Source organism: Emydura macquarii, unplaced genomic scaffold (assembly GCF_026122565.2).
Source record: "Emydura macquarii macquarii isolate MOO-44397 ecotype Brisbane River unplaced genomic scaffold, CSIRO-AGI_Emac_v2 contig_705, whole genome shotgun sequence".
NCBI lineage: Eukaryota > Metazoa > Chordata > Testudines > Chelidae > Emydura > Emydura macquarii.
In genome coordinates, this window is record NW_027130842.1 from 7,074,504 (window position 1) to 7,100,969 (window position 26,466).

Below are 26,466 nucleotides of genomic sequence, written 5' to 3' on the forward strand. Positions count from 1 at the left end.
CTCTGACACAGCAAGGTTAGCTGAACACAGTTACTACACTTACCACAGTCACAAACAGAGTTTTAACCTCATGTTCAAACACAAGCCCTATTTACAACCAACCGTGCCAACAACCGGTTACAAGTTATAACATGAACAGGGCCCAAAAACTGTAAGTCTGACTTTCTGCCACTTCTGTTGCTACTGGTTGTTGTTGACATTCAGTGGGGCAGTGTCTGTTCTAACCCCAATTCTCAGTCTATCACTCACCTCCCTTCTCCTCTATCATCATGTTCAGTGCCTACAACTCCTGGTCGCCCATGCTCTGATCCATCCCCACCCAGTCAGGTCCCCGGAAACTCCTGTTCCTCTACCCTGCCCTTGTAACTTCACCCTTCACCCCTGCTCTCCACACAGCCTGCAACTTCTCTGCTCCTTCCATCAGACCTCCATACTCCATTCTCAACCATCTCCTCCCCCTTCACAGCTCCCAAGCTGCTCTAGCACACACCAGGCTAAGAAGAGCCACTTAAGTGAGGTTTTGCTGCCCTCCCCCCTTGTGCATTAGGCCTTCATCTGGGCCCAGCTGGCAAACGCCCTCTTCTGAACCCCCTCACAAGAAAGGGGGCAATAAGAAGCCGTCCCGGCAGGGCAGGCCCAGCTCCTGGCTGTAACCAGAACCACCCACGCTTCCTGCAAGAGGCTGCAGGGGTTTCCCCAGCTGGTAGGCCGACCTCTCCCACTGCAGCAGGCCTGCGGGGGGCAGTAGGAGGGGAATGTACCCAGACACCCCCTAAATCTGCCGCAGCAGAGCCTGGGCGAGCCCCTGCCCCCAATCTGCAGCCAGAGCCGCCCGCGCGCCCCCAGGCCGGGGCAAGCACTAGGAAACCCCCGGAGCCGCCAGCGCGCCGAGTTCCCAAGAAGCGCCCCGCAGCTCGGCATCCCGCGGCCGCACCTGCGGCCAATGGGCCGGGAGATGCGGGGGGAGGAGGAGCCTGGACGGGGCGGGGCGCGTGAGGGGCTGGGGAAACTCCCTGTGCCCGGCGCAGCCCGGCTTACTACTGCCAGGCTCTGCCTCGAGGGAGCAGCTTAGTCGTGCTGCCGGAGGACGCGTCTGGAGCAGAACCTCGGGACTGGCGGTCTCCTGCCCGGTCCATCTCCCTGGAGCGGTGAGTAGCGCCGCGGGGAGCGAGCCCGCTGGGGATGGAGGGTTCGGCGGCAGGCTCGCCTCTAAAGCTCCCTCTCTCTGAGCTGCTGGGCTGGGCTGGGCTGGGGGGGGAGAGCCCTGAATCTTCCTGTCTCTTCGCCGCCGCCTCCTGCACGCTCGTGTCTCCTCCGAGCCGCTGGCTGCTCGCTTCAGGGGACGTGGGAGCCTCTGCAGGTTGCCGAGCAGGCCGATGCAGGAGCCGCGGAGGGGCGGCGGCGGCGGATTCAAGGACCCCTCCACGCGGGGCTAGGGAGGAGGTCGGGGGGTGCTTGTGTTGTCGTGTTTCCCTTTCGCAATGAGGAGCCGGTGCTTGTTTCAACTGGAAGCTCATCAGCCAGGAAGGCATTAGAAAAGTGCAGGGTCCCTTCAAATTGTGCCCAGTTTGGAAACCACCCCTCCGAGGAAACGGTGACAATAACTCCGGAGAAGAGATTATTTTATTTTATTTCTTGTGCTTTTATCTGTTGGGGCACCAGCCCTAGACCCAGACACTGTAGTGGAAATCAAGGAGGAAATCAACCTCTGCATACAAGGGAAAAGGATACAAAACTGAAAAGCAGGTGTTGGAGAAGACCAAGTGGGATTCCTTATTTAAAGCAAACTCCTGCTTTTATCTTTTCATTTCAAACGTTAAGATCCGCGTGGGCTTGAAATGAGCTGCAAGCTTAAGTCTAGTATTTGTTTGTTTTAACCTTTGGCTTGTTGGCAGAGCAACATGTTCTTTAAATTTGCAACTTGTGGGAAAACCTCTAGCAAAAAAGTTTGAGCCGCAAGTCAAGTACCATTGCCCTTTCAAACAGAAGCGGAGAATTTCCTGTGGTTTTTTGTTGTTGGAGCAGCATGATCATAGGGTTTCCACGCTGCAGGCAGGATCTAGTAGGAGATTTAAAGCAGAGTTCTGTACTGGGGAAGTGTAATAGAGTGGCTGTTTGGTAGCTTATATGCTTACATTCTGATATTTATATCAGAAATATTTTCAATTTTAAAAAAAAAATGCAGTGTCTGCTTTCCTCAATTTTTTTTTTAAATTGAAAATGGTTGCCCCCAAAATGAAAATATATCAGCAATTTGCAATTGCCAAACTTTTTTGTTTGTTTGCTTTTAATTAAAAGTCAAAATGTTTGCAGGATGAACCTAGCCATCTCTATCACTACCACTAAGTATTGGATTGTTTAATTGAATGTTGGTGTTTGAGAGAAAAGTTTGCAACCTGCAGATGACACACAAAGGAGGAAAAAATTAGCCCTGGTCACTGATGATATTAGATTGTCTGAAGTCAGCTGGGAATCTAACCAGCCTCTCAGTTTGTGAACTTTTTGTAATAGACAGACACATGTTTTCATTCAGGGAGGCCATATATTATGGTTACTTTCCCAATCATCTGAGTCTTGGTTCAAGTATCAACCAGGTCACTATTATTTATCCTCAATCACACCTGAACCACAAGAGCTACTCAGCCACACTCTCCAGCCTGGAGGAGACTGAGATATACAGCTGAATGTTGCCATCATTCTGAAAACACTTCAGCCCATGCCTCCTTGCTAAATCTCTCATACATCTAGAACAGGAAAGCACCCAAAACTACCCTCTGGGATCCATCAGACAAAGAAAGAAAGAGAAACGTAGATTACCCTAGGGCAGCCCTGTATACTCCTACAAATCAGCTCCTCATTATCCATAGGATCAATGACTGCTAATAGATCTAATAATATCAGCACTGTAGAGCCTTTTAGGATGCTGACTTGTGTGGCTGCAGATGTAGTGCTTTAGAAGTCAATTTGTAAATACAAACAAGAAAAACACCTTGTGAGTTTGTATGTGCTTGATAGGAAAGGATGCTGTAAGCACCAAATGCCATAATATTCTAGTTACACTTTTGCACTATTGTCAGCATCGCTGGTGTCCCATGAATGTAACAGAGAATACGTTCCCCCCCGCTCACATGAGTCAGTGCTGCCGATTTAAGTCTTTGGCTTGCCTGTACACAACTCTGTTTATGACAAGCGGTCAAGGCAGATTACAAGATACTGCTTTAAATGTATGAGAAGATGGTTAACTTCCTTATGATGTGGCTTTCTGTTTTAACTCAAATTGCATGGGGGGGGAAGGGGAACTATGGGTCTTGCACAAAGCTGGACTGAAATGAAATGGAGTGCAAGATGGACCCTCTACTTCAAATTAGTTTGTTTGCTTCTCTAAAAATATCTCTCTAGAAGAGCATATAGTACATTGTAGACACAAATGAGATAGGGACAACATGATCCTGCCACAGAAAAAGAGCAATTTATGGAGCCTCTTCTGGGCTCTCAGGCAAGACTCCCGCTAATTTTAGTCAGGGGCTTGCCATGGGAAGAAGTGCAGAATTGGTCCTGGTGGCACAAAGCAAGAGTGGTCACATTTTCTATATTTGGAGGGAGAACAAATGTCAGTGTTTTGCAGATACAGTGTTAAAGGCAAGAATCAGTGCTGTCTCTGTCAGTGGAATAGGGTGTGTGTAGAAAGGGGTGGGGTGGGAAGGGATGGAAAGTCAAGTATTGCAAAAGTGGATTTTTCACTTCCAGGATTCTCTGCTGTTACAGGGGCTGATCCAGTCCCCAGCGTACATTGCCTGCAACTGCCAATGGATTGGTATGCACTCATGAATAATCAGTACAAAGCATTCCAGCTCTTGGCATGTCCCTCTGCTGAGGTTGCCAGAGGGGCTGATGAGCCGGTTGGCCCACCGCAGAAGCCTTTCATCAGGCCCTCCAGCTGGGCCTGGCTGAGCGCGGCAGCGGCTCCCCCTCCCAGCCCTACCCCTTCCTCCTGCCCCTCTCCCACCATGTGGGCCCAGCGGCACCCTGGTTGGAGCATGGCTGCACTCCACGAGGCTGCCCCGCCCGGCCCTGCCTTTCTCCCAAGTCCCACCACATGGGCCCAGTGGCAGTGCCCTGGCCAGAGCACAGCACCTGCTCCCCGCCCAGGGCCAAGGGTGCCCTGGCCGGAGTGCAGCAGCTGCTCCTCTCTCTCACCACATGGGCCCAGCTGCACCCTGGCCACTGTGCTTAAATGGCAGGGCTGATTTTTAGTCCCAGTCCGTCACTGCCTGTATACTTATCTCGGAATGGCCATCAAGTTCAGGACATTACAAGCTTTCGTAAAAGACATTACTTGACATATATTTTTTTATACGTAGTAACACTGGGTACGACCAGTTGATTCAATTCAATATTTTTTGGTGTTCAGATCCTCTGTTCTCTCCTTGCTGTGTCATGATCTTGATCGTTACCCATGGTACAGTCACTCAACCCAGTCTTCCATACAGGGATATCGTGGTGGCTATATATTCAAAGCATTGCAGCAACATTATCTAATTACAGCATTATGTGTAAGTGCTTAGTAGTATTATTACTTTACCTAGTGACTCATGATGCCTAAGACATATAGTAATTGCACAAAAATGCCTGGATGGCTGTATCTTACTGCTGGCATTAATGGTATGTATGTAATTATTAGTATGATTTGCATAATGTATGCTTTCTGTGTTTCTAGTCAAGTCACTTAACTCCCTTGCTCTATTTTTCCCAATTGCTAAAATGGATATAGAAATGATATATTTTTTTTATCTTGTGGGGTTTTTTTTTTTAAATTTATAGGGTAAGACCCCAGAACACTATAGTTGTGTATTAAAATATTTTGTCAGGAGTGTTGTGTTGAATAAATCTTGTTTAGAAGTGCTGTACCAATGCTAAAATTCACCAGAATGGGCCCAAGACTTCAGTGTTTATGACAATTGCCTCTTGAAAAACTTCTTTATCCAAGGGTACCCACTTAATTTGTCCTCACCCAAATCCTTAGAATGACTTTGGCATAGACGTATGATCCTCAGTGGAAAGAAGTCAGCAGTATCTGAGGTGGGGGGCAAACCAAAAATGCTAAGGTTAACTCTGTTTCATGGGTCTTACAATGAGTGTAAATAAACTTTTCTCAATCACAGCCCTGGTATAAGACACTCAAAAACAAAACTAAGTCAACCTAAGTTACGTTGATATACAGCCACCGCAGTAATTAAATCACTCTTGCATCTCCACACTATGCTTCTTGTGTCAGTGGTACGTGTCCTCACTAGAAGTGCTTGCACCTATTTTAACTGTCAGTGTGGGGCATTGTGGGTCAGATTCTGAAAGTCAGTAACAGTTGATGTTAGCAATTACCTACACTACCAGTTTTGTCAGTATAACTTACGTCATTCATGGGTGTGAAAAAACTCACCCCGGAGTGACATAAGTTACACTGACAGAAGTGCTGGTGTGCTCCCGCCCAACACCCCAATATGTGGGGGTGGGAAGGGTACATTTTACCAGGGCCCAGCGGCCCTGGGAGACCTGGCCAAGGCTGCAACCTCCCATTACCATGAGGAAAAATTTTTTCATGGCTCATGAGATTATATGTATGGGATGAGGGATTGTGGTATGTGTGAGGGAGGGGATTCGTGTTATAAGCTTGTACTGGGCCCGAAAAAATTATGCTTGGGCCCTGGAGTCCCGCCGACATAGCTACCACTGCTTGTTGGAGGTGATTTAATTATGTCAACAGGAGAGCTCTTTCCTGTTGGCCTACTGCAGCTACACAAGTGATCTTATAGCAGCACAGCTGCATGGGTACAGCTGTGCTGCTGTAAGCTCTTTAGGGTAGACATGGCCCCAGTGTCTACGCTGACTGACACTGCATCAACCTAACTCAATCGACCTAAGCACTACTCCTCTCGTGGAGGTGGAGTTCAGTCAATGTAGTGGGCAAGTTACATTGGTGGGAGCTAAACTTTATTGTAGATGCTTACCGAGTTAGGTCAATTTAAGCTGCCTTACATTGACCTAACACTGTAGTGTAGACCAGGCCTCAGCTGTAATCAAATTCAGACAGTGACTTCCAGCACTCTAGCTTCCATTATTCATGCCTTCTTTCCCCTATCTGTATACCAAGATGAACAAGGGACCATTATTACTAATCCAGCACAGAAGATTGTCATAGAACACTAGATTTTGGTCAGTAGTGATACACCAGCTGTACAGAATTCTCCCACAGACAGCTTGGAGAACTAATTTATGGTCTCATTAAACTCTTGAAGAGATTGGAATCCTAGTTGGTTACAGTAAAACAGGCTCTCAAGGCTGATGATACAGGAGCTATGTTGACTTAACATATTGTGGTGCTACTAGAATACAAACAATAAAAATACTTCAAATTCTTGCCCACTTCTGGCACATAAATACCTCAAGGAAGGCAATAACGCAATATACACAGCTACAGACTGGGGACTGACGAGCTAGGCAGCAGTTCTGCAGAAAAGGACCTGGGGGTAACAGTGGATAAGAAGCTGGATATGAGTCAGCAGTGTGCCCTGGTTGCCAAGAAGGCTGATAGCATATTGGGCTGCATTAGTAGGAGCATTGCCAGCAGATCACGGGAAGTGATCATTCCCCCTATTCGGCATTGGTGAGGCCGCATTTGGAGTATTGTGTCCAGTTTTGGGCCCCCCACTACAAAAAGCATGTAGACAAGTTGGAGAGAGTCCAGCAGAGGGCAACAAAAATGATTAGGGGGCTGGAGCACAAGACTTATGAGGAGAGGCTGAGGGAACTAGCCTTGTTTATTCTGCAGAAGAGAAGAATGAGGGGGGATTTGATAGCAGCCTTTAACTACCTGAAAGGGGGTTCCAGGGAGGATGGAGCTAGGCTGTTCTCAGTGCTGGCAGATGACAGAACAAGGAGCAACGGTCTCAAGTTGCTGGGGGAGAGGTCTAGGTTGGACATTAGGAAAAAGTTTTTCACTAGGAGGGTGGTGAAGCACTGGAATGGATTACCTAGGGAGGTGGTGGAATCTCCATCTTTTGAGGTTTTTAAACTGTGGCTTGACAAAACCCTCACTGGGATTATTTAGCTGAGGTTGGCCCTGCTCTGAGCAGGGGGTTGGACTAGATGACCTCCTGAGGTCCCTTCCAACTCTATGATTCTATGATATATCCCCACCCTCTCCCAACCCCCATTTAGCCCAGCCTTTGGGATAAAAGGCTTAATAAAACTTACTCCTTGCAAAAGATGACTGGTACCAATAAGGGACTCATTAATATTGATAACATGATATCAACTGATAAATGGTATGTTAGAAATACCAAGATAGACAGCGTCATGGAATAAGCCTGGGAGCTATATGAGATATAAATAGCCCTGGGAAGTGTTATTCAGCAGGTACAATACAACCTTACTCTGTGTTGAAGTTGTTGAATACTGTTACACAAATGTGGACTAGTCAAACGACACTCAAAAGCAATTAACATTCAAGTGGTAAATGCCTAATTTCATAGTGCTAGAGGCACTATGATTGTTAATTGTCTTTGACTCCTGTTTGACTAGTTCTTCTTGTCACCAGGGGAAGACAATAGACATCCCGAAGGCTGAGACTACTGGATAAACAAAGCCATCAAAGCATCATTAAAAGCAAACGTGTCCAGGGAATTAGAAGATATGATATTAGACATGAGTTATGAACTTGTTCTGGGATGACATCATGCTCTGAGATGGGACTTCAATATTCAAGAACTTTGCAATTTAACTATTCAAATAAATGATGAGGGTGGGGGAAGATTTTATCTTGAAAAGCTTAATTAAATGTCAATAAGAAGGGGAAAAGAAAAGTGGACCCTTTGTGTATGTGGAGGTCTTCAAAGGAGAACGGCCTATGACTTCCACAACTGGACATACTCCCCACATAGAGTAACTTAAAACATAGGGGTGGTTAGGCAGAGCCAGCTCATCCTATTAGAGAGGAAAGGAAGCAGGTCTTAGCTATAATCTGACATGGATAACATGCAATATTCTGTTGGTTAATTTTTATATAGTTTTACAAGATTTCTGTAGGTCTCTAAATGGTATAGTTAGTGTTAAAGGATAACTTTTTTTTCACCCCAAGATACACTTACAAAACTCTAGATTTGGGGAGACTGAGATGACAAGTTTTCTTAAAATGCTCAAAATAGATAAAGTCCTCCACTTTCTGGTTTCAGAGACTGTAGGTTCTACTTGGATGTTATGAGCAAGAGACTTCAGAACAGCTCCATGGGGCAGACGGGCAGAGTCCCAGTTACTTGAGTATGCATTTACCTATGTGTATGTAGCATTGTCCATAGTTAACTTGGGGGAGAAAGGAAAAGCAGATAAGTGGCTTGAAGGATGGGAGTCTGTCATTCCATAAGTTGCTGGCTGTGCTGGAGAAATTGCTTTTCTAGACTGCAGTATTACAAACCCCAAATGTTCAAAAATCATGAGTCAGGCTCACCAAAAATCATGAGATCGGCTTAAAAATAATGAGAATATGTAAAAATAGATTTGGTATTCTTTTTTTGTATGCCTTCTGCTTTTTGAGCCTTTAGGATGCACTGGGGGTCACATTTTGAAGCCTTCTCTACAGCCACGAGGACTAGAAACTTACTTTTTTTTTAAGAATGAAGGCTGAAATCATCACATATCCACTTGACTCCAGGAGCTGGGGCTATAAGGAAAACAATTATTGTTATGAGACTCATCACAAAATCATGAGTTGGCAACACTGCGGAGTGACGTTTTGGGAGCTGACAAGCTGGCTTATGATAATTTAGGAAATAGGGATGCCTTCCCTAAGCAGCCTTTGCTTCCCTGCTTATATCCCCTTCCTTTCCTTGCTACTGTTAAGTTCTAAAAATGCTAAAGAAACAGTGACCTCCTTCTATTCCTATAATTCAGTCAAAGGCCATAATTTCAAAACATTTGTTTTAATTTAATGAATGCTGTTTTCTCAAGAACTAACTTTAAAATAAGCTACTTAAAGGACAGAGTGACATTTAAAAATATGATATGCAACCTAGTGACTGATCATCATTCTCCTATGAAAGCCATCTTGTTAACAAATCCATGTTGTAAAAGCCATCTGTTCTCCAAGTTAACGTTGTAGAACATTATTGCACCAACATCCACTAGACAAAATGATTACATCTACTGTACAATAAGTACTGCTTTCATAACAGAAAGCCACTAGAAAACCGTTACAAGATCAATGTCAACCTCTTTTTAAATGAACATTTCAGTTGTACTTCAACGTTTCTCTTCCTTAAATTATTCAGATTTTATGTAACAGTGAGAGACTTTTCTCTTGTGACTGCATTCTAATTTGACTGCCAGACAAAGGAAAGCTTCTCTCTCTCTCCAATAGAACTTGGTCCAATAAAAGATATTACTTGACCCACCTTGCCTCTCTAATATTCTAGGACCAACATGACTGCAACAACACTGCATACATAAAAGAATGATTGGAGAATCAAATGATCTAACTGGGTTAAAGTCCATCAGCACTGAATAGTCCACAAACAGTGTGGGGAAACTACTGGAATGTACTGATATAGAGTTATAAAGAAACTTCCCCTATACGCAGGTTTTTCCATAATTGTCCACTGCAGGGTTTCTTGTATCTTCCTCTGATACGTTGAGTACCGGCTATTGCCAGAGACAGGTACTAGAGTAAGCAGACCACTGGTCCATTGTAGTATGGCAATCCTTTTGTTTTTATATTACAAAATATATTAGCTCCTAGCTTATTGGAAGAAGTTACAGATGAAAGAAGAATGTGTATTGTGGTTCAAAATGCATCTTACAAATGTTTGTATTTTGCCTTCTTATGTGGTAACTGACATTTGTTTCCATATATCATGTTGCTATATCAACATCCATTTTAGTTCACTTGATGAAAATCTTACTAATACTATCTCTTAAGATTGTATTTGAGGAAGTAAAGGCTATTAACCAGTTCTCATTAACTAATATTATTCTGTGGATTGATTGATTAATGCTACAAAAAAGGAACAAAAATACAATGTACACTGGGTTTCTCCAGTGCTGCTTGTGATGAAAGGAAAAAAATTTGCATTGAAGGCTCTAGAAAGTTCACTGATTTTCCTTCTCAAAAATCAAGGCACTGGACACGTAAATCTTAAAACTTAAGCAAAGGGTTTTTGTTTTAACAATGAGAGTCATGTAGCACCTTAAAGACTTAACAGATTTCTGTGGGCATAAGCTTTCGTAGGCTGCAACCCACTTCGTCAGATGCATGAAATGGAAATCACAGATAGGAGGTACATCCAAGGGTAAGAAACAACAATGGGGAGGGCAAGTGCTAACAAAGTCAATGCAGTTAGAGGAGATGGGGCCTATTCACAACTGTTGATAGAAGGTGAGAATGTGTGAACAGTGACAATTACTTCTTGTAATGAGAGAACCATTCCAAGTCCCTATTCAGACCCTGATTGTGTCACGTTTGTGTATAAGTTCCGGCTCTGCAGTTTCTCGCTGACGTCTGTTTTTGAAGTTTTTTTGTAGAAGTATGGCAACTTTCAAGTCAGCTACAGAGTGTCCTGGGAGATTGAAGTGCTCTCCTACTGGTTTATGGATGTTACCATTTTTTATGTCTGATTTGTGTCCATTTATTCTTTTGCGTAGTGACAGTCTGGTTTGGCCAATGTACATGGCAGAAGGGCATTGCTGGCACATGATGGCATATATTACATTAGTAGATGTGCAGGTGAATGAGCTCCTGATGGTGTGGCTGATGCAGTTAGGACCTGTGATGGTGTCACTAGAGTCGATGTGCAGGCAGAGCTGGCAACGGGGTTTGTTGCAGGGATAGGTTCCTGGGTTAGTGTTCTTGTTGTATGGTGTACAGTTGTTGGTGAATATTTGCTTCAGGATGGGGGGCTGTCTGTAAGCAAGGATAGGTCTGCCTCCCGTGACTTGAGCGAGTGAGGAATCATCTGCTAGGATAGGTTGTAGATCCTTAATGATGTGTTGGAGAGATTTTAGCTGGTAGCTATAGGTGATGGCCAGTGGTGTTCTGTTGTTTTCTTTGGTTCTGTCCTGTAGTAGGTGACTTCTGGGTACCCGTCTGGCTTTGTCAATTTGTTTCTTCACCTCCCCAGGTGGGTATTGTAGTTTTAAGAATGTTTTATGGAGATCCTGTAGGTGTTTGCCTCTGTCTGAGGGATCAGAGCAAATCTGGTTGTATCTTAGGGTTTGACTGTATACAATGGATCATGTAATGTGACCAGGGTGGAAGCTGGAGGCATGAAGGTATTGCGGTCAGTTGGTTTTTGGTATAGGGTGGTATTAATGTGACCATCCTTTATTTGTATTGTAGTGTCCAGGAAGTGGATTTCTTGTGTGGACTGGTCCAGGCTGAGGTTGATGATGGAGTGGAAATTATTGATATCCCGGTGGAATTCTTCAAGGGACTCTTTTCCGTGGGTCCAGATGATGAAAATGTCATCAATGTAGCATAGGTAAAGAAGAGGTGCTTGGGGACGAGTTTCAAGGAAGCAGTGTTCTAGGTCAGCCATAAAAATGTTGGCATACTGTGGGTCCATGCGGGTGCCCATAGCTGTGCCACTGAAGGTATAGATGTGGGTCAGGACAAAGTTCAGCTACCATGTGTGCCATATCATCATCAGGGAAAATGTTCCTGATGGCTTGTAGTCCATCTTTGTGTGGAATGTTGGTGTAGAGAGCTTCTACATCCATAGTGGCTAGGATGGTGTTTTCTGGGAGATCACCAATGGTTTGTAGTTTTCTCAGGAAGTCAGTGGTATCACAAAAATAGCTAGGATTGCTGGTGGCATAGGGCCTGAGGAGAGTCCACATAGCCTGACAGTCTTGCTGTGAGAGTGCCAATGCCTGAGATGATGGGGCGTCCAGAATTCCCAGGTTTGTGGATCTTGGGTAGCAGATACACTCCCTGAGCCCCGACCAGGGTTATTCTATCTGCGTAAATTTGTTCTGGTGTTTCTTTAGGGATTTTCTTAAGTAGACGTTGTAGTTTCTTTTGGTATTCCTCAGTGGGATCGGACGGTAGTGGCTTGTAGAATGTGGTGTTGGAGAGTTGTCTGACAGCCTCCTGGTCATAATCCTACCTATTCATGATGACTACGGCACCTTCTTTGTCAGCCTCTTTGATTATAATGTCAGAGTTGTTGTTGAGGCTGTGGATGGTGTTGCGTTCTGCACAGCTGAGGTTAAGGGGCAAGTGATGTTTTTGTTTTTTAAGTTCCAGTTATCAATTAACCTGTTGGTGCTATCTACCATCCAATATCTGGCCTGCTATGGTACACAACAGGGTTTAGTTGACTGCCTGAATCAAGCAGTAACAACTCTGCCTAAACTGAAACTAGTCCTTTGCAGTTACAGAGACAATTGTTTGGTTTTTTGCCTTTTTAAATTTGGAGAATGAATGCTGCTTGGAGGCGGGATATCTAGTGAAGAAGCATGATGCATAACACTGGAGCAATACTAAAAATGAACACTTGCAGCACTGTGACTAATAGGTCACCTTTGCCACTGAATTCTGTTATTGCAAATATCTTGTTTTGACAGGTATTTTAAATTGCATCAGTTCAGAACCCTCTTATTATCTGACATAGTTTTTGCTTATACTTACAGTTCATTCTGCCCAAGCCATTCAACAACCAGGCATTTCAGAGAGCTAAACGTAGTTGCAATCGTATTGCAACACATACCACATCAAGAATTTGTAACCCTTGCGTGCATCATGGGAACGCTGTTTGTGGTGGTGATTGATAGACAGAAGTTTCATTCTGTCTTGGGAAGATGACTAGGGACAGATTCTCAGCTAGCTAAATTTACATTTTACAGCAGGAGAAGATCTAGCCTCAGGGACCTAACCCACTACCCTACATTCCATGGAGGGGAGGGGGCGGAGTGTGTGAGTGTGAGATGCAAAAGGAAGAGACTCCTTACAGGGACAGACTTGCTGAAAGTTTACATTTCAAAATGAATATTAAAAATTACATATGAAAAAAATGAAGGCTAACCCAGGACATTTTTAATTCAGGTTTTTACAATCCCATTGTGCCTGGTCTCACAATATCACAGCATTGGACAATGCTGCATATCCATAAGTGAGTCTTTACAAGTAGTTTATTTTTAGTGGTAGTGTGCAAAATATTCATACCCATTGACATAGGGCTCAGTGAAATCAATGGGAGTTTTACAACTGATTTCAAAGGGTGAATGTTCAGGCCTATACTTATGTATGCAGTGTAGTTGTAGCTGTGTCAGTCCCAGAATATTAGAGGGAACAAGATGGGTGAAGTAATATCTTTTAGTGGACCAACTTCTATTGTCTCTGCTTGTCAAAGAATAATATTTTATGCCCTAGTGCTATTTAATTATAGGTAGCACAGTAGCACCACCCATAGTTAAGGTTGTCTGATACTCTCCATTTTAAGACCCAGTTTTCAGTTGCTTATAATTAGCTGAACATTAGCCTTTCATGCCGAGTGCCTGCGTCATGTTGATTTAAAAAAAAAATGTTTTTAGTTAAAATGGTTCAGCTGTTTGGTAATTAGGTTAGGGGGAAATACATTGTTTTATCAATGTTAAAAGCATTTGTACCCATTTTAAGGAGACGCTTTAGTTCTTGTGTGCCCTGGAGTCAGAACTTGAAATATGGCAGCTGGGTAGCTAGCCCTTGTGTCGGGGATGTGCCTTTCGCAGTTGATGTGAAATTCCACCCAAATTTGACCAAGTCACAAACCTCTGAAAATTGCAATTTACACGTGCCCAGTTAGAGGTTTGTTAGGTGTGGGCGGCAAAATTTTCTCAAAATTCCAGCTGCAGTTTGCATGCTCCAGCCCCTCACTGCTCCTGTATGCTGATCAGACTCTGTACACGCAGCCACACAGAGTGATTGAGACTATTCCATCCCAGAGACACTGGGACCAAGCAGAACTTTTCCTGCAACTGCTGCTGCTTACAGCTGGAGGTTGGTGTGGTTTCCGGTACCAGAACTGAGAGCAGGAATACTGTCTGTCTTGTGCTCTCAGTGCCCAGGCAGTGTGGTGGAAGGGGAACATCGTGACTTGCTTGAATGTATAAGAGTGAGGTGGGGGAGGCAGACGGGCAGGATGGACGATGCATTCTGGCAACAGAGGAAGAAGGAGGCTGACTGTGGGAGGATGGTAGCAAAGGAAGGTGGACAGAAGGTCTCGAATGGGGAAGGAGTGGCAGGGTCAGAGTGAGCGATATGGGGCAGATGTCTGCAACCAGTAGAACCTATTCTTTCAGAACCTGGAATGGAACCAGAATTCCCTAATCCTGAGAGTTCTTTGTTGTCAGCCAATAGCAGTAAAACCCACTGGCAAAGTGTGTGTCCTCCTCCTCCTCTAGTGGCTTGCCCAAACAGAGCATAACAGCCTTTTAATGCTACCAGTTGATCTATTCACTCAAGTGGCAGGGGTCTGATCTGTGGGGGTCTGCTGGATGATCTATGAAACTGCCAAAAAAAAAACCCAAAACCCTATATTCAAAGAACTTTAAGGTTCAAAATCGAGCATTCAAACATTAGGAAATGCTAGGATTGAGGTTGCCTTTGCAACCTTAATTCAGCTCTCTTGTGCGTGGGTATTATGATCCAGTCTTTAATTACATGATCACATACTATTCAGAACTGGATTCTGTTCCTGCCTTTGCCACAAAGTTGCTCTCAGATGCTAAACTTTGTGTGTAGCCACTAACTGTGTGTTCCTCATTAACTAGTGCCCAATTTAAGATCTTCTGGTCAGATTTGCAGAAGTATTGAATGCTCATTGCTGCAATGGAAGTCAGTGGGAGCTCTACTTCAAATATATGAAGTACTACAGAAGTGATTCTCTGAAAAATCAGGCCCTAGGCATCTCAAATTGGACACCCAAAACTAGTGGACAGTTGACAGTTTTGTCCTTAATCTCTCTGTGCCTTAAATCCCCATCAATAAAATGGGAATAACAACACCTTTCCACATAGTTATTCTAAAGATAAATTATTAATGTTTTGGAACACTCACATAGTACGGTAAGTACCATGGAAAAGCCCATGAGGAAATTAATAATACTATATTCAGTGTATGGTTCAGATGGTGTGCAATTAATAAAACCAGAGGCCACACACTGATCAGCATAAAACAAAATATTGAACAGCTGCCTGTTCAGTGAGTACTGCCCATCCTGTTCAGTGAATGTGGCAGGGGCTGTATGGGGCGGGGGGAATAGTATGTGATCATATAATTAAAGGCTGAATCACAATTCTATATTCCCATGGTGGGGACACAGGCAAACAAATGTTATATGGGCAACCATCATCTTGGCATTTCCTAATTTTTGAAAGCTTGACTTTGCAACTTTAGCATTCATTGAATGTAGGTGTTTTGGTTTTTTTGTATGTAACTTGACAATGACACTTTAACCGGGATTCAATAGGCTTGCAACAAAGGGGTTTTGGTACAATAGTTTCATATTACATGATGTCTTCGTTAGTGTGAATTGGCATCAACCACTCTGATGACACGATATGTTATTCAGTTGACTATGACGTTGCAATAGGTGTAGAATTATTACCAATATCTCTTGACTGCTCAGCCGTTTTTCATGCTCAATTTAACTTTTTGTAAATATTTTTTCCCCTTTTAAATTGAGAACAGTCGTTACTTGGCTGTATCTGGAGGTTTGCATACAGATTTTTCACCCCCGAGTAGGGTGTGGTTGGTTGGTTTGGTCTGTCAATCAGAATGTGAACATCAGATTTAGGGAAGTTAGGTGCCTAGTGAGATTTTTTTTCAAAAGTACCTCTTTGCATCTTTAGGCACTTAAATACCTTTGAAAATCTGGCCCTAGACTAATTGTCAGGACTCGAGCTGTACAATTATGATAAGCAGCCTATGGATTTAGACCCAGTTTTCTTTGCCTCTGTATGTGTCTGTTGTAGAATCTGGTTTGATTAGCTTTCCTCTTATTTACCTAATTTGGGAAGCACTTACTATAATGGACTGGAGCAGCAACCCTCTCCAAGCAGTCCAAGATAGAAAGGAAAAAAAGGTACTTAGCAATTACCATAACTGATCAAACAAGTGGTCAGCACCAGATGCTTCAAAAGAACGTGTGAGAAATCCTGTAATAGACAACTATGGAACAACCTGCTGTAGGGGAATAATAGCAAGATGCTGTATTTGGCAGTGATACTGAGATTCTTTCTAGATCTCAGACACTTATGTTAAAATTTAATAAGGATATCTTCATTTGTTGTTTTTTTCAGCTGTTCTGGCAAACGCATCTGCAAGTTTTCCCTTTTATTCTGCATGTTAGGGGGAGGAGGGATGTGAGAGAGAGGGAGAGTTGGCTAGCCACATAATGCCTGTTTTCATAACTTCCAACTGCTAAAAATAAACTCATTGCTTGACTTCTTTTTTCAATGTAAGTAACTTCTCTAGTTACTAAAGTGATGTGTCATGATGATTGTGAATAGGAGGGAGGTGGTCCAGAAGACAGTCTCTCTAAAATGGTGACAGTCTCTCTACTAACAAACATGAGAATCTGATATTAATAAATCTAGTTATATAATCATTTTTGCTCTCTTTAAAGGAATTAATTCTTGGAGCATTTCTTAAAGATACGTTGATAGAAATGGTGGAGCCATATTGGTGGTTGTGAAGTGAATAACGTTTTAAAAAACGTACCCTTGTAGAAAAGGTGCATGTGTTAGCTTACTCTATGTAAAATGCTGATGACCTTCCTTATCTTAAAAGGGTGTTGTGAAGCTAATTCATTGAAGGTCAAACAGAAGATTGAAGCCACTATTTCAGCATGGGTTGCAAATTTTTTCCTATTCATTAATTACGAAGAGATTTAAATGGGGGCAATCTTTCTCAACTGACTCTTGTTTAGTACCTTTGTACCTCACACAGAGAATTATCTTAACATTATTTTAGTTCTAGTGACAGCAAATTAGCATCATTACATATTTATATGACATTTGAAATTGAGTATGGGCTAGATGACCTACAGTAAAAGATTTTTTGCATCCCTGGACTCCAACATACAACCACACTGGAAATATTTCTGCTAAAATGACAGCATAGTTAATTAGGTTTCAGCAATGACACTTCATTCAGATAAATGTGGTTTGTTTTCAGCTGTTCCAGGCTGTCTGCAGTTTCAGTAAGACAGCATTGCTTTGGTTTTTGTCAGGTTACCTTTGCACCCCTAAGAAGTAGAAACTGATTTAAACCAAAAAAAAAACAACCAAAAAAAAAAAACCAAGATGTCATTTTGACTGATTACAGCTCACCTAGAGCCTTCACCACTAGTTTCACCCCTTAATATGTAGAAGGAACTTAAGGAACATTGTCAACTTGTGACCACACTTCTTTATCTATGTTACTAATATCTAAGACTATTACAAGTGGGGAGGAAATAGTTTAGTTTGTTGCCGTGTGTGTGTGTGTGTGTGTGTGTGTGTGTGTGTGTGTGTGTGTGTGTGTGTGTGTGTGTGTGTGTGTGTGTGTGTGTGTGTGTGTGTGTGTGTGTGTGTGTGTGTACTTGAAGTTCTCTCTGTTTCAACAATAAAAATCAGTGAGGTCAGTTTCATGTTTGTTTAGCCAGTTTCGTTTTGGGTCCTCCATACTGCAATAGTTGCATTTTCAAGGCTGCTGGGGAATGCTTATTTTAATTAAAATATAGTTGTATTTTTTTTGTTTTTGTTTTTAAGATGGAAAAGCTTCCCTTGGTCCTAGATTTTATAAAAGTTCTTGCAAAATGTAAATCTTGAACCAAACTTAAGTAGTTTCCTTTTTGTGGGATGCCTGTGTAGAGGATGTGCTTGAATTTTAAAGGGACACATCTTAAGGGTTAGTTGTCATTATTAAAGAGAGGTGGGTATAGGTATTTGTTTCTCTAACACAAATATTTTTGTTTTTCCACTGAAATTAAAAATAAATAAAAGTAATCTGTGGGGGGGGGAGTTGTTTTTAGTCTCCTGTGATGGCTATACCCAAACAATTTAGCATTGTGCTAATGCCTGAAAACGGAAACTAATTTATAATCAAAACTATTTAAGCTGTCCATCTGATGTTTTGTTTCAGTTTTTCATCTAAACTGAATGAAGTACAGAAAGTAAACAAATGGTGAACACAGTGAAATGTAATTAGATTCTCAAAATATTCTTTTGGGTTTAATAACTCTTAAAACATTCCTTATTCTTAATATTATTTAATGATTTTTATCTTGGATTTAGACTGCTGTAGTATTCCATGGGCAGTGTGATCCTTTTAATGTAGCTAAATCCATATTCTGCCTCTCCAGTACTTCACAACAGTGCCCAAATTAATTTCACATTATTTCACATCTTCCATTTCATTAATGGTGGCATGTAAAATTTGGTTATAAAATCTGACCATGAGAACAAGAAGATAAACATCTTTGCAATTGTTAGATGTAAATCATTCTGCTTTGTGAGAAGGTGCTCTGGGCCTGCTTTTAAAGTAGAAAGAGGCAAAAAACATCCCAGCAACAAAACCTCATGCTATGTCCCCATTCCTAATTTGTGACCAAGCTTTTTGTGGAATACTGAATTCTCTGTCTTAATAGGACCAAACCCATCTTTTTCTTTGCATTTAAGGAATCCCCCCCACACCTCAAAAGAAATGTTGCATAAGGCAACAAATTAAAGGCCTTGTTGGCCTCAAAAAGTGACAGAGGTTTATGGGCCTTAGCTCATTTCTGCTACTGTAGTATGTATTTTTAAATCATCACAAACAACTTGACTCTGTTAGCTATCTGTAGTTTAGAAAACCTCAGAAATTAGCATCAATATTGTTTGCTGGATTTTTCTGATAACTGAGCGCCATAGTGTTCCTCAAATGACAGCTCTGAAGAATTTAGCTAGCTCACATCTTCCTGCAGTGTTTTTTGTAGAGCTGAGTGAATCCTTAAAAGTATTCAAATATTTGTTTGAAATGTTAAATTAATTTGTATCAAACTCTCCTCCTTCCCCTTTTGTGAACATTTCTGCATATAGTCTAGTGAATGAATTACTCTAGTTTGTGAACATTCCTATGTTTGGCAAATATTGGAGAATATTCTTAGAATATGAATTTAAATACATAGATGTAAGTATTAGCACCAGAAACCTTATTTTAAGAATCTGTTAGGGAACAAAATCATACCATGCAACCTGTGTTTTGTACAGCATCTAGCCAATGGAGTCCTGGTCCATGACTAAGACTCCCTAGGCACTGTGGTAATACAAATAATAATAAACACATCTTAAATTCTGAATAGTCAGTATAAACTGCTTGCAATCCCCAAACCAAAAATTATTCTGGTAGCTTTATTTTCTCTAATGTGTTATTTATTCAATCAGCTTTTGGACAGTTTCTGAACCTTAGGGAGGTGGCTAATTTCAGATTATCCACTCTGTCTTATTTCAACACTGTGTGTTGAAACTTACAGTTGGAAAGCTGAATCAAGTGTGAACATTTGCTGAAAAAACATTAAATGGGAAATACGATATATCTGATCTGTCACTTGGAGCTGGCCAATCTGAAGCATTCATTATTTGTTCTAAAGTACTTTTTCATTAAGCATTTAATTTTTAAATTACTGACTCTGTTTTTCCATGTTTGTCAATACTTTATTGCACACAACATTGATAGTAGTCAGTAGAAGGAAAAATCCTACTCTACACTTCTGAGAGAAGTATCCATGTTTTTCTTACAAGATACCAGAGCTCTAATGGTGAAATAGATCTTACTTCAAACCCAGTACCAGTGGGATTGGCTACATTAAATTTTAAGTTTCCTCACTTTCCTCTCAAAAGACTTCTCAGCATTTAAACAAAAACAAAAAAACCAGCCAATTTGTTTGGGACACTTGGAGCTGCTGTGCAATAATCCTAAGAAAAGCTGATGTGTAATAAGTTTATGAATATTGTATGTGACCTAGTTATAGAGAGAGCCTGCATAGGGTAGTGGAATGTTTATTAGATGCCTGTATTGCTTTAATTTGATTGGGACTGTTGGAAAAGCCAGCAGGAAGGCACACAATGACTTCCCAAATAAGAACATCCCAGCGCACACTTGAAAAACCATGGGGAAATAGATTAGCTTTGAGGCACCTATATCTTGTCTCCAGTGATCATATAAGCATTGTTTTGCCAGGTGACAGCCTGGAACTCGAAAGCTAAACAATTTTACAAGCTCCCCTCAGGGGAGGAAGGAGGGGAAGGTCAGTTGTTAGGAACTCTCTAGAAGGACAGGCCAACAGACAGAGAGACTATGAAAGGAGTTTGAGTTTGGGCCTTCAAGATCCAGGGAATAATAAGCCCAAGGGAGAGGCAGACGTGTAGAGTATTTGTTTTAGGATTTCTTTTCTCAAAAAACTTTGGGACTAAGTTAATAATCTTTGCAATAAGCAGGTGTTTGGTCACTTTATTAACCACTTGTCACTACTCCTGGGTGGTACAGAACTGCAAATACTGCAGGTTAGGTCTGCTGAGATGATAATAGTTAGCCTGTGGATACTGCTGCCCAAAGCCTGGTGTGAGGGTGGGAGGATTGTGAGATTCCACCATTAGTAAGGGGATAGCTAAAGACCTGAGAAGTGGGTACACTTGAAAGAGACCAGGATGTCAGAGGTGCAGTTAGAAATAAAACTATCAGTTATTGGGCTAACTCAAAGGTATATTCTGTGTAGATATAAAAAGAAGCACTCTGAGCAGGATTTAGAGAACAAGAAAGGATCCAAGTCACCCTGGAATGATGCTTGTCCTGCCATCATTTCACTGTTTGTCTGTATCCACTTTAGTTCACTCTCCCTCCTCCTCCTCCCCCCACCCCCTGGTTAAAAAATGTTACCTAGAAAATGATCTATTAATTATTTCCAAACCTCAAGGTTAACATTTCATTCTTGCAGTAATGCCTTCAGGTAAACTTGATTTAAACTCCTCCATCCTGCACAAACTTTTGTTTATTTATTTCCCTCTACAAAGCAGATGCTTGTATTTTTGCAGAGAAAGGAAATGGAAAGCATTCTGCTTCCTAAGGCCTTGTCTCCACAGGAATATCTTCTTTTGTTTAACCTAAGGTGTGAATTTAAACTGATTATAGTTATACAGGTATAATCCACCACATGAGCAGCTCTTATACTGGTGTAAAGAATGTGTTTTTGTTTTTGTTTTTTGGTTTTAGCTTATCGCTTGGTAGGGGACAAAGCGAAACCAAAAAAGCCACTATTACGCCAGCATAAGAGTGTCTACACTGAGACTTCCTACTATCATTTTTATGGCATCACTGGTTAATTTTCCCATGGGGACAAGCCCTAAGGCCCTGATCCTGCAAACGTTTGCATGTGTCCAGTGTCTTCAGTGGGATTATTCATATACATAATGTTAAGCACATGCTAAGCATTTTCAGAATTGTGGCCTAAAAGTTCTTTAAAATCCCTAGCAAGATTCCTGCCAAGCCTGTTCTACAAAACATTAAAGTATGTGTGTCAAAGAGGGTAGTTAATCTGAGGGGGCTGCAATTAGGATTTTGTTTTTCTTAACTTTTTTAAAACTCTGCAACAGATCATAAATCTGCACTTTTGACTCCCGCTGGGACCATGCCTATACCTTTTGACCATGTTTACACTAAGCTTCTTTTTTTTTTTTTAAACCATGAAATGATTGCGTATCAGTTAATTCATGGTAGTTAACAACTTTGTAAAGGCTAGTGTGGACTCCCTTGAAAAATTAAAATATAAAGCCCAGTAAAATTCAGTTTAGTGTCAAAACATAGAACCAAAGAGATGTAATTAGCATGCTGTTATTCATGTATATATTTAATTCAATAATCTTTCTTTAATTTAAATGACCCTGTTATGAATTCCATCTTCTAAACTCAAGTGCCACCAAAACCTTGCCACAGGACTTTAGTAAATTTGATCTCTTGTATTTGCTGTCTGTAGCTCATGATATGTCAAGTAACAAGAATTTGAAAATAAACATACAGTACTCCAATAGTGGAAGAGAGGGCCACAAGGATAATAAGCTGATGTTTAGTTTTATTTATTTAGCTCTGTAAAGGATTGGTTCTGTATCTGCTCCACGTTGAGCACTCACTGAATTTAACAGAAGTTCAGTGTTCTGAATGACACCAGAATTGGGCTTCAACAGACACGGATCTGGCAAGAGAGATAAAAACTGTATGTGAGTATTTCCATGATGGGAAAGTGGAAGTACTCTCTTAAATCCCAGGAGTACTAGCACTTTGCATTTGTATGGCACCTAGCACAAGGGGGCCCTGATCCTGATTAGGGTGTCTATGTGCTACTGTATTAGAAGCTTGTCCCCCCGTAGCCCTGCTCCCTTCTGAAAATCCCAGCCTGAACCTTTCCATGTCAATCTTTGTAATCAGTCCTCCTTTCCCCGCTACACTTTTTGTGCACATGTTGGTATTCTGCAGACAGGTTGACAGGTTTCTTTGAGACAGAAACTGCAAAGGAAGAATTCTAAGGCTTCTGGTCATTGGGGTTAGTGATACAGTGAAGGGTATGAGTCTAGAAGGCATCTAGGTGAAGAGAAATCTTGATTTTTCAATTTTGTGCTGTTTATATACACACAGCAATAATGACAGTAGACTTCTTATTAAACCTTAGTTCAGGGCTCAACAAATTTGCTTTGTAGCTAGAAGCCAGCCTGAAAATTAAGGAGCCAGACAATGTGGGCCCAGCGGCGGGGTGCCCTAGCCAGAGCGCAGCAGCTGCTCTCCCCTCCCGTCCGTGCCACATGGACGTAGTGGCGCCCTGGCCGGAGCATGGCGGCCGCTCCCCCTGGGACCCAGTCTTTCACTGGGAGAAATACAAGGCGCCAGAATTAAATTCCTAGGTGCCATGGCGACCTGACGCCTGGGGTTTGTCAACCCTGCCTTAGTTACTTGTTCACAAGAGTCACGGTGATGGATTTTCATTTTTGACTAGTGACAGGTTTCTGCATGTACAGCTTTCAATAATGCATGATTTCAAAAAGAAAAAAATTACTGAGCCCTGTGACTACCCCAAGGACACTCAGTTGCCAATGTTTAGCACCTTTATCTGTGTCAAATGATGCAGGAAAGTTAAAAGAAACTGGTATTTTATAATGTGGTTTATGTGACGTTACTTTAAATGTGAAACTCATTAAAATTTTTAAAATTTATTTTATTTAATACATTGTTTAATTTTTCTGATTTTGTTTTTGTTTTTTCCTCCCCGCCCCCAACCCCTCTTTGCCTACAGGCAAGATGAAAGACCGGCTATGTGAACTTTGTGAGTTAGCCAAAGTTTATAACCAACAGTTTCCTAACAATGAGGATGACGAGAGTTTACCTCATGAAACTCTCCTGTTTGAGACTGATTATGCCCTCGCAACTCTTTACAAAGATATCCAGAGCATAAGAACAGACAACCAGCACCTGAAAGAAGATGTCAGACGGCTAGGTAAACAAAACAGTCGCTTTCTTACCTCCATGCGCCGTCTCAGTAGCATCAAACGAGATACTAATAGCATTGCCAAAGACATCAAGGTCCGTGGAGAAGGCATCCACAGGAAACTCCAGGCAATGAGAGACTTCAATGAAGATGCAGAAACAAAACATGGCACAATGTCTGTCGTAACTCGTGTATCAAAGAATCATTATGTTGACCTCATGCATGCCTTTCAGGGAGCCATGTTTGAGTACAATGAGACCGAGATGAACCAGCGGGAGAACTGCAAGATTCGGATCCAGAGACAGCTGGAGATCATGGGCAAAGATGTTTCCGGAAACCAGATTGAGGACATGATTGAGCAAGGCAAATGGGATGTTTTTTCTGAGAATCTTCTGTCTGATGTCAGAGGGGCTCGTGCCGCCTTGAATGAGATAGAGACGCGGCACAAAGAGTTGATGAAGTTGGAGACTCGCATCAGAGAGGTTCATGAGCTCTTCCTGCAGGTGGCGCTACTAGTGGAGCAACAGGCTGACACTTTTGACATTATTCAGCTCAATGTGGAAAAAGTTGAGGACTATGTAGGAGAGGCTAAATGTCAAGTGAGAAAAGCTTTAGAATACCGGAGGAAACATCCTTGTCGAACACTTCTGTGCTGTTGCTTTTCATGCTGCAAAAGCTGATTCTCCTACTCAAACCATTACAGACCACCTTGAATGTGCTCTAAGAATGAACATTAGAAATACAGTAGAACCTCAGAATTATGAACACCAGAGTTACAAACTGATCAGTCAACCCCACACCTCATTTGGAACAAGAAGTAGGCAGCAGTGCAGAGGAAAAAAAAAAGCAGTACAGTACTGCATTAAATGTAAACTACTGAAAAATAGAGGCAAAGAATCCTTTTTCTTCTGCATTGTGAACTTTCAAAGCTGTATTAAATCAGTGTTCAGCTGTAAAGTTTTGAAAGAACAACCATAATGTTTTGTTCGGAGTTACGAACAATTAAGAGTTACGAACAACCTCCATTCCCGAGGTGTTCGTAATTCTGAGAGGTTCTGTTGTAGAACTTTTTAAAACGGCTACTCTTTGGAACAGAGTTGGTTTTGTTTTTTGGAGGTTGAGATGGTTATCTTTCGTCATAAATGTGTTTAAGGCATTTCACTCTGTGCTACTAAAAGCCAAATGTTGCTGGCAAATAATTTTATTATAGTCTTCTTTTTTTTTTAAATTGAAGCCTAACCTGTTTGGCTGTAATCAAGATTAGAGTGTTTAAAGAGAGCTTCATAAAATGATACATGCTCCAGTTTGACAAAATCTAATTTAAAAGAATGAATGAAGGGCTCATAGCTTAATATATGAAGGATGAATGTTGGTGTACCACGAGATGGCTTTTTTCTATCTTTAGAATGAGACTGCATGGAGTGCAACTCTGTTGCTGCAGTGAAGTAATTCTGTGGTGCTTTGTAAATTTGCCCGCTTTTAGGTAGCGTGGAGCCCACATCATGCAATCCTTGAGCAATTTATTGCCACGTTCATTTGAAGAAATAGTAAGTCTGTTAAACTATTAACCAAAAACATAGAATTGGTTTCTTAAACCTTTTTACACAAGGAGCTTGATTCTGATTTCATACTGGTTTTACACCAGTGGAACTTCACTGAAATGAATAAAGTGAATTTTGGTCTATTCCAGTGTAGATTAAATCAGACTCAGTCCCAAGAAGTGGTCATTCCTCTTCTCTGCCCCCCTCCCCTCCCCCCATCCCTTTCATCATTGTGAACGCACCAGAATTTTGACCAGGTCAAAAATTAAGACCTCTCTTCAATTGACTCTTTACTTGAGTCATTTACCTTAAACTGAGAGTATTTATCATACTTTAAGGTTATAATGTAGTCTACTATATCCTCTAAAATGTGATTTACAACACCCGTGAATGGACATTGGTCTGGAGGGCAAAAGTAACATCATAGAGATTCATACACACACAAATGTGGAGTTTTAGTGACAGATTTACCTTGTAAATAGATGCCTATTTTTGTAAGAAAATATATTGATGTATTGTTTGTATGTATTAAATAACATGAAGGCATAGAAGTATTAATAATAATGTACACTCTGGTTAATATATGAAGACTAATGGGGCTGTCTTCTGCCTCTCGGAAAACTGCATATTGAAGAGAATAGACACCTTTATTCAATACTCCTAGATGAGCCAACATTTTGGAGTCAAAAAGACGTTTCCTTTTACTGGGTTTGAAAAGTTTTCCCTCCTCTCCCTGAAATCTTCTTTGACCTGTTAGGTTTGGACAAAAAAGGGAGGGAGGGAAAAATTAAAGGCCAAATTTTGCAGTCCTTAACTGATGACAATTCCCATTGGTTTCACTTGATTCAGAGCTGAAGAATTCAGCCCTTACTTTTTAAGTCCTTTGTGCTCTGTGTTAGTACTACTGAGGAACAGAGGGCAATGATAAAAATATGCACAATATTTCAACTGCAGTATTTCTAAGCAGCTTTCTGCTGCATTGTGACCTATCAATACTTTGAATTAATACAACTTTTTTTCCAGAAGTTAGTGACTTTAAATATCTTCTATTTTGTTAACACTTTCCCTTTTTGATGTACTTTTAATAAATAGTATATTTTAACATTTCATATTTTGTTTTGGTGGCTTCCTGCGCTAATGCACCCAGCTGTCCTTCTGCACCCTTCACAATTAAATGTTTCTCTTTCACACACTACATGTATATTGTAACAAATGCTTTTTAATTACTTACAAAACAATAAGGCCTTGACATAACAAAAAAACAAAATTGATATCCCCATTAGCTTTCTTAGCATAGCTCTGGAAAGGCTTGTCACACTGAGGATGAGGGAGTCAGATGAATAACTGTGGACAAGAACGCTTTTTTTTTTCTTAAACTGAAAGTCATTTCACTTGGAACTAAATACTAT

The 26,466-nt window shown here is 41.5% G+C and overlaps 1 protein-coding gene across 1 annotated transcript; it reads left to right on the plus strand.

Annotated features, from left to right (window-relative positions):
- Nucleotides 1-1,044: 1,044 nt before the first annotated feature.
- On the plus strand, nt 1,045-26,118 carry STX11 (syntaxin 11). Its single transcript, XM_067542206.1, has 2 exons — nt 1,045-1,148; nt 23,325-26,118. The coding sequence occupies exon 2, from the start codon at nt 23,330-23,332 to the stop codon at nt 24,194-24,196; it is 867 nt and encodes a 288-aa protein (XP_067398307.1). The 5' UTR covers nt 1,045-1,148; nt 23,325-23,329; the 3' UTR covers nt 24,197-26,118.
- The last annotated feature ends 348 nt before the right edge of the window (nt 26,119-26,466 follow it).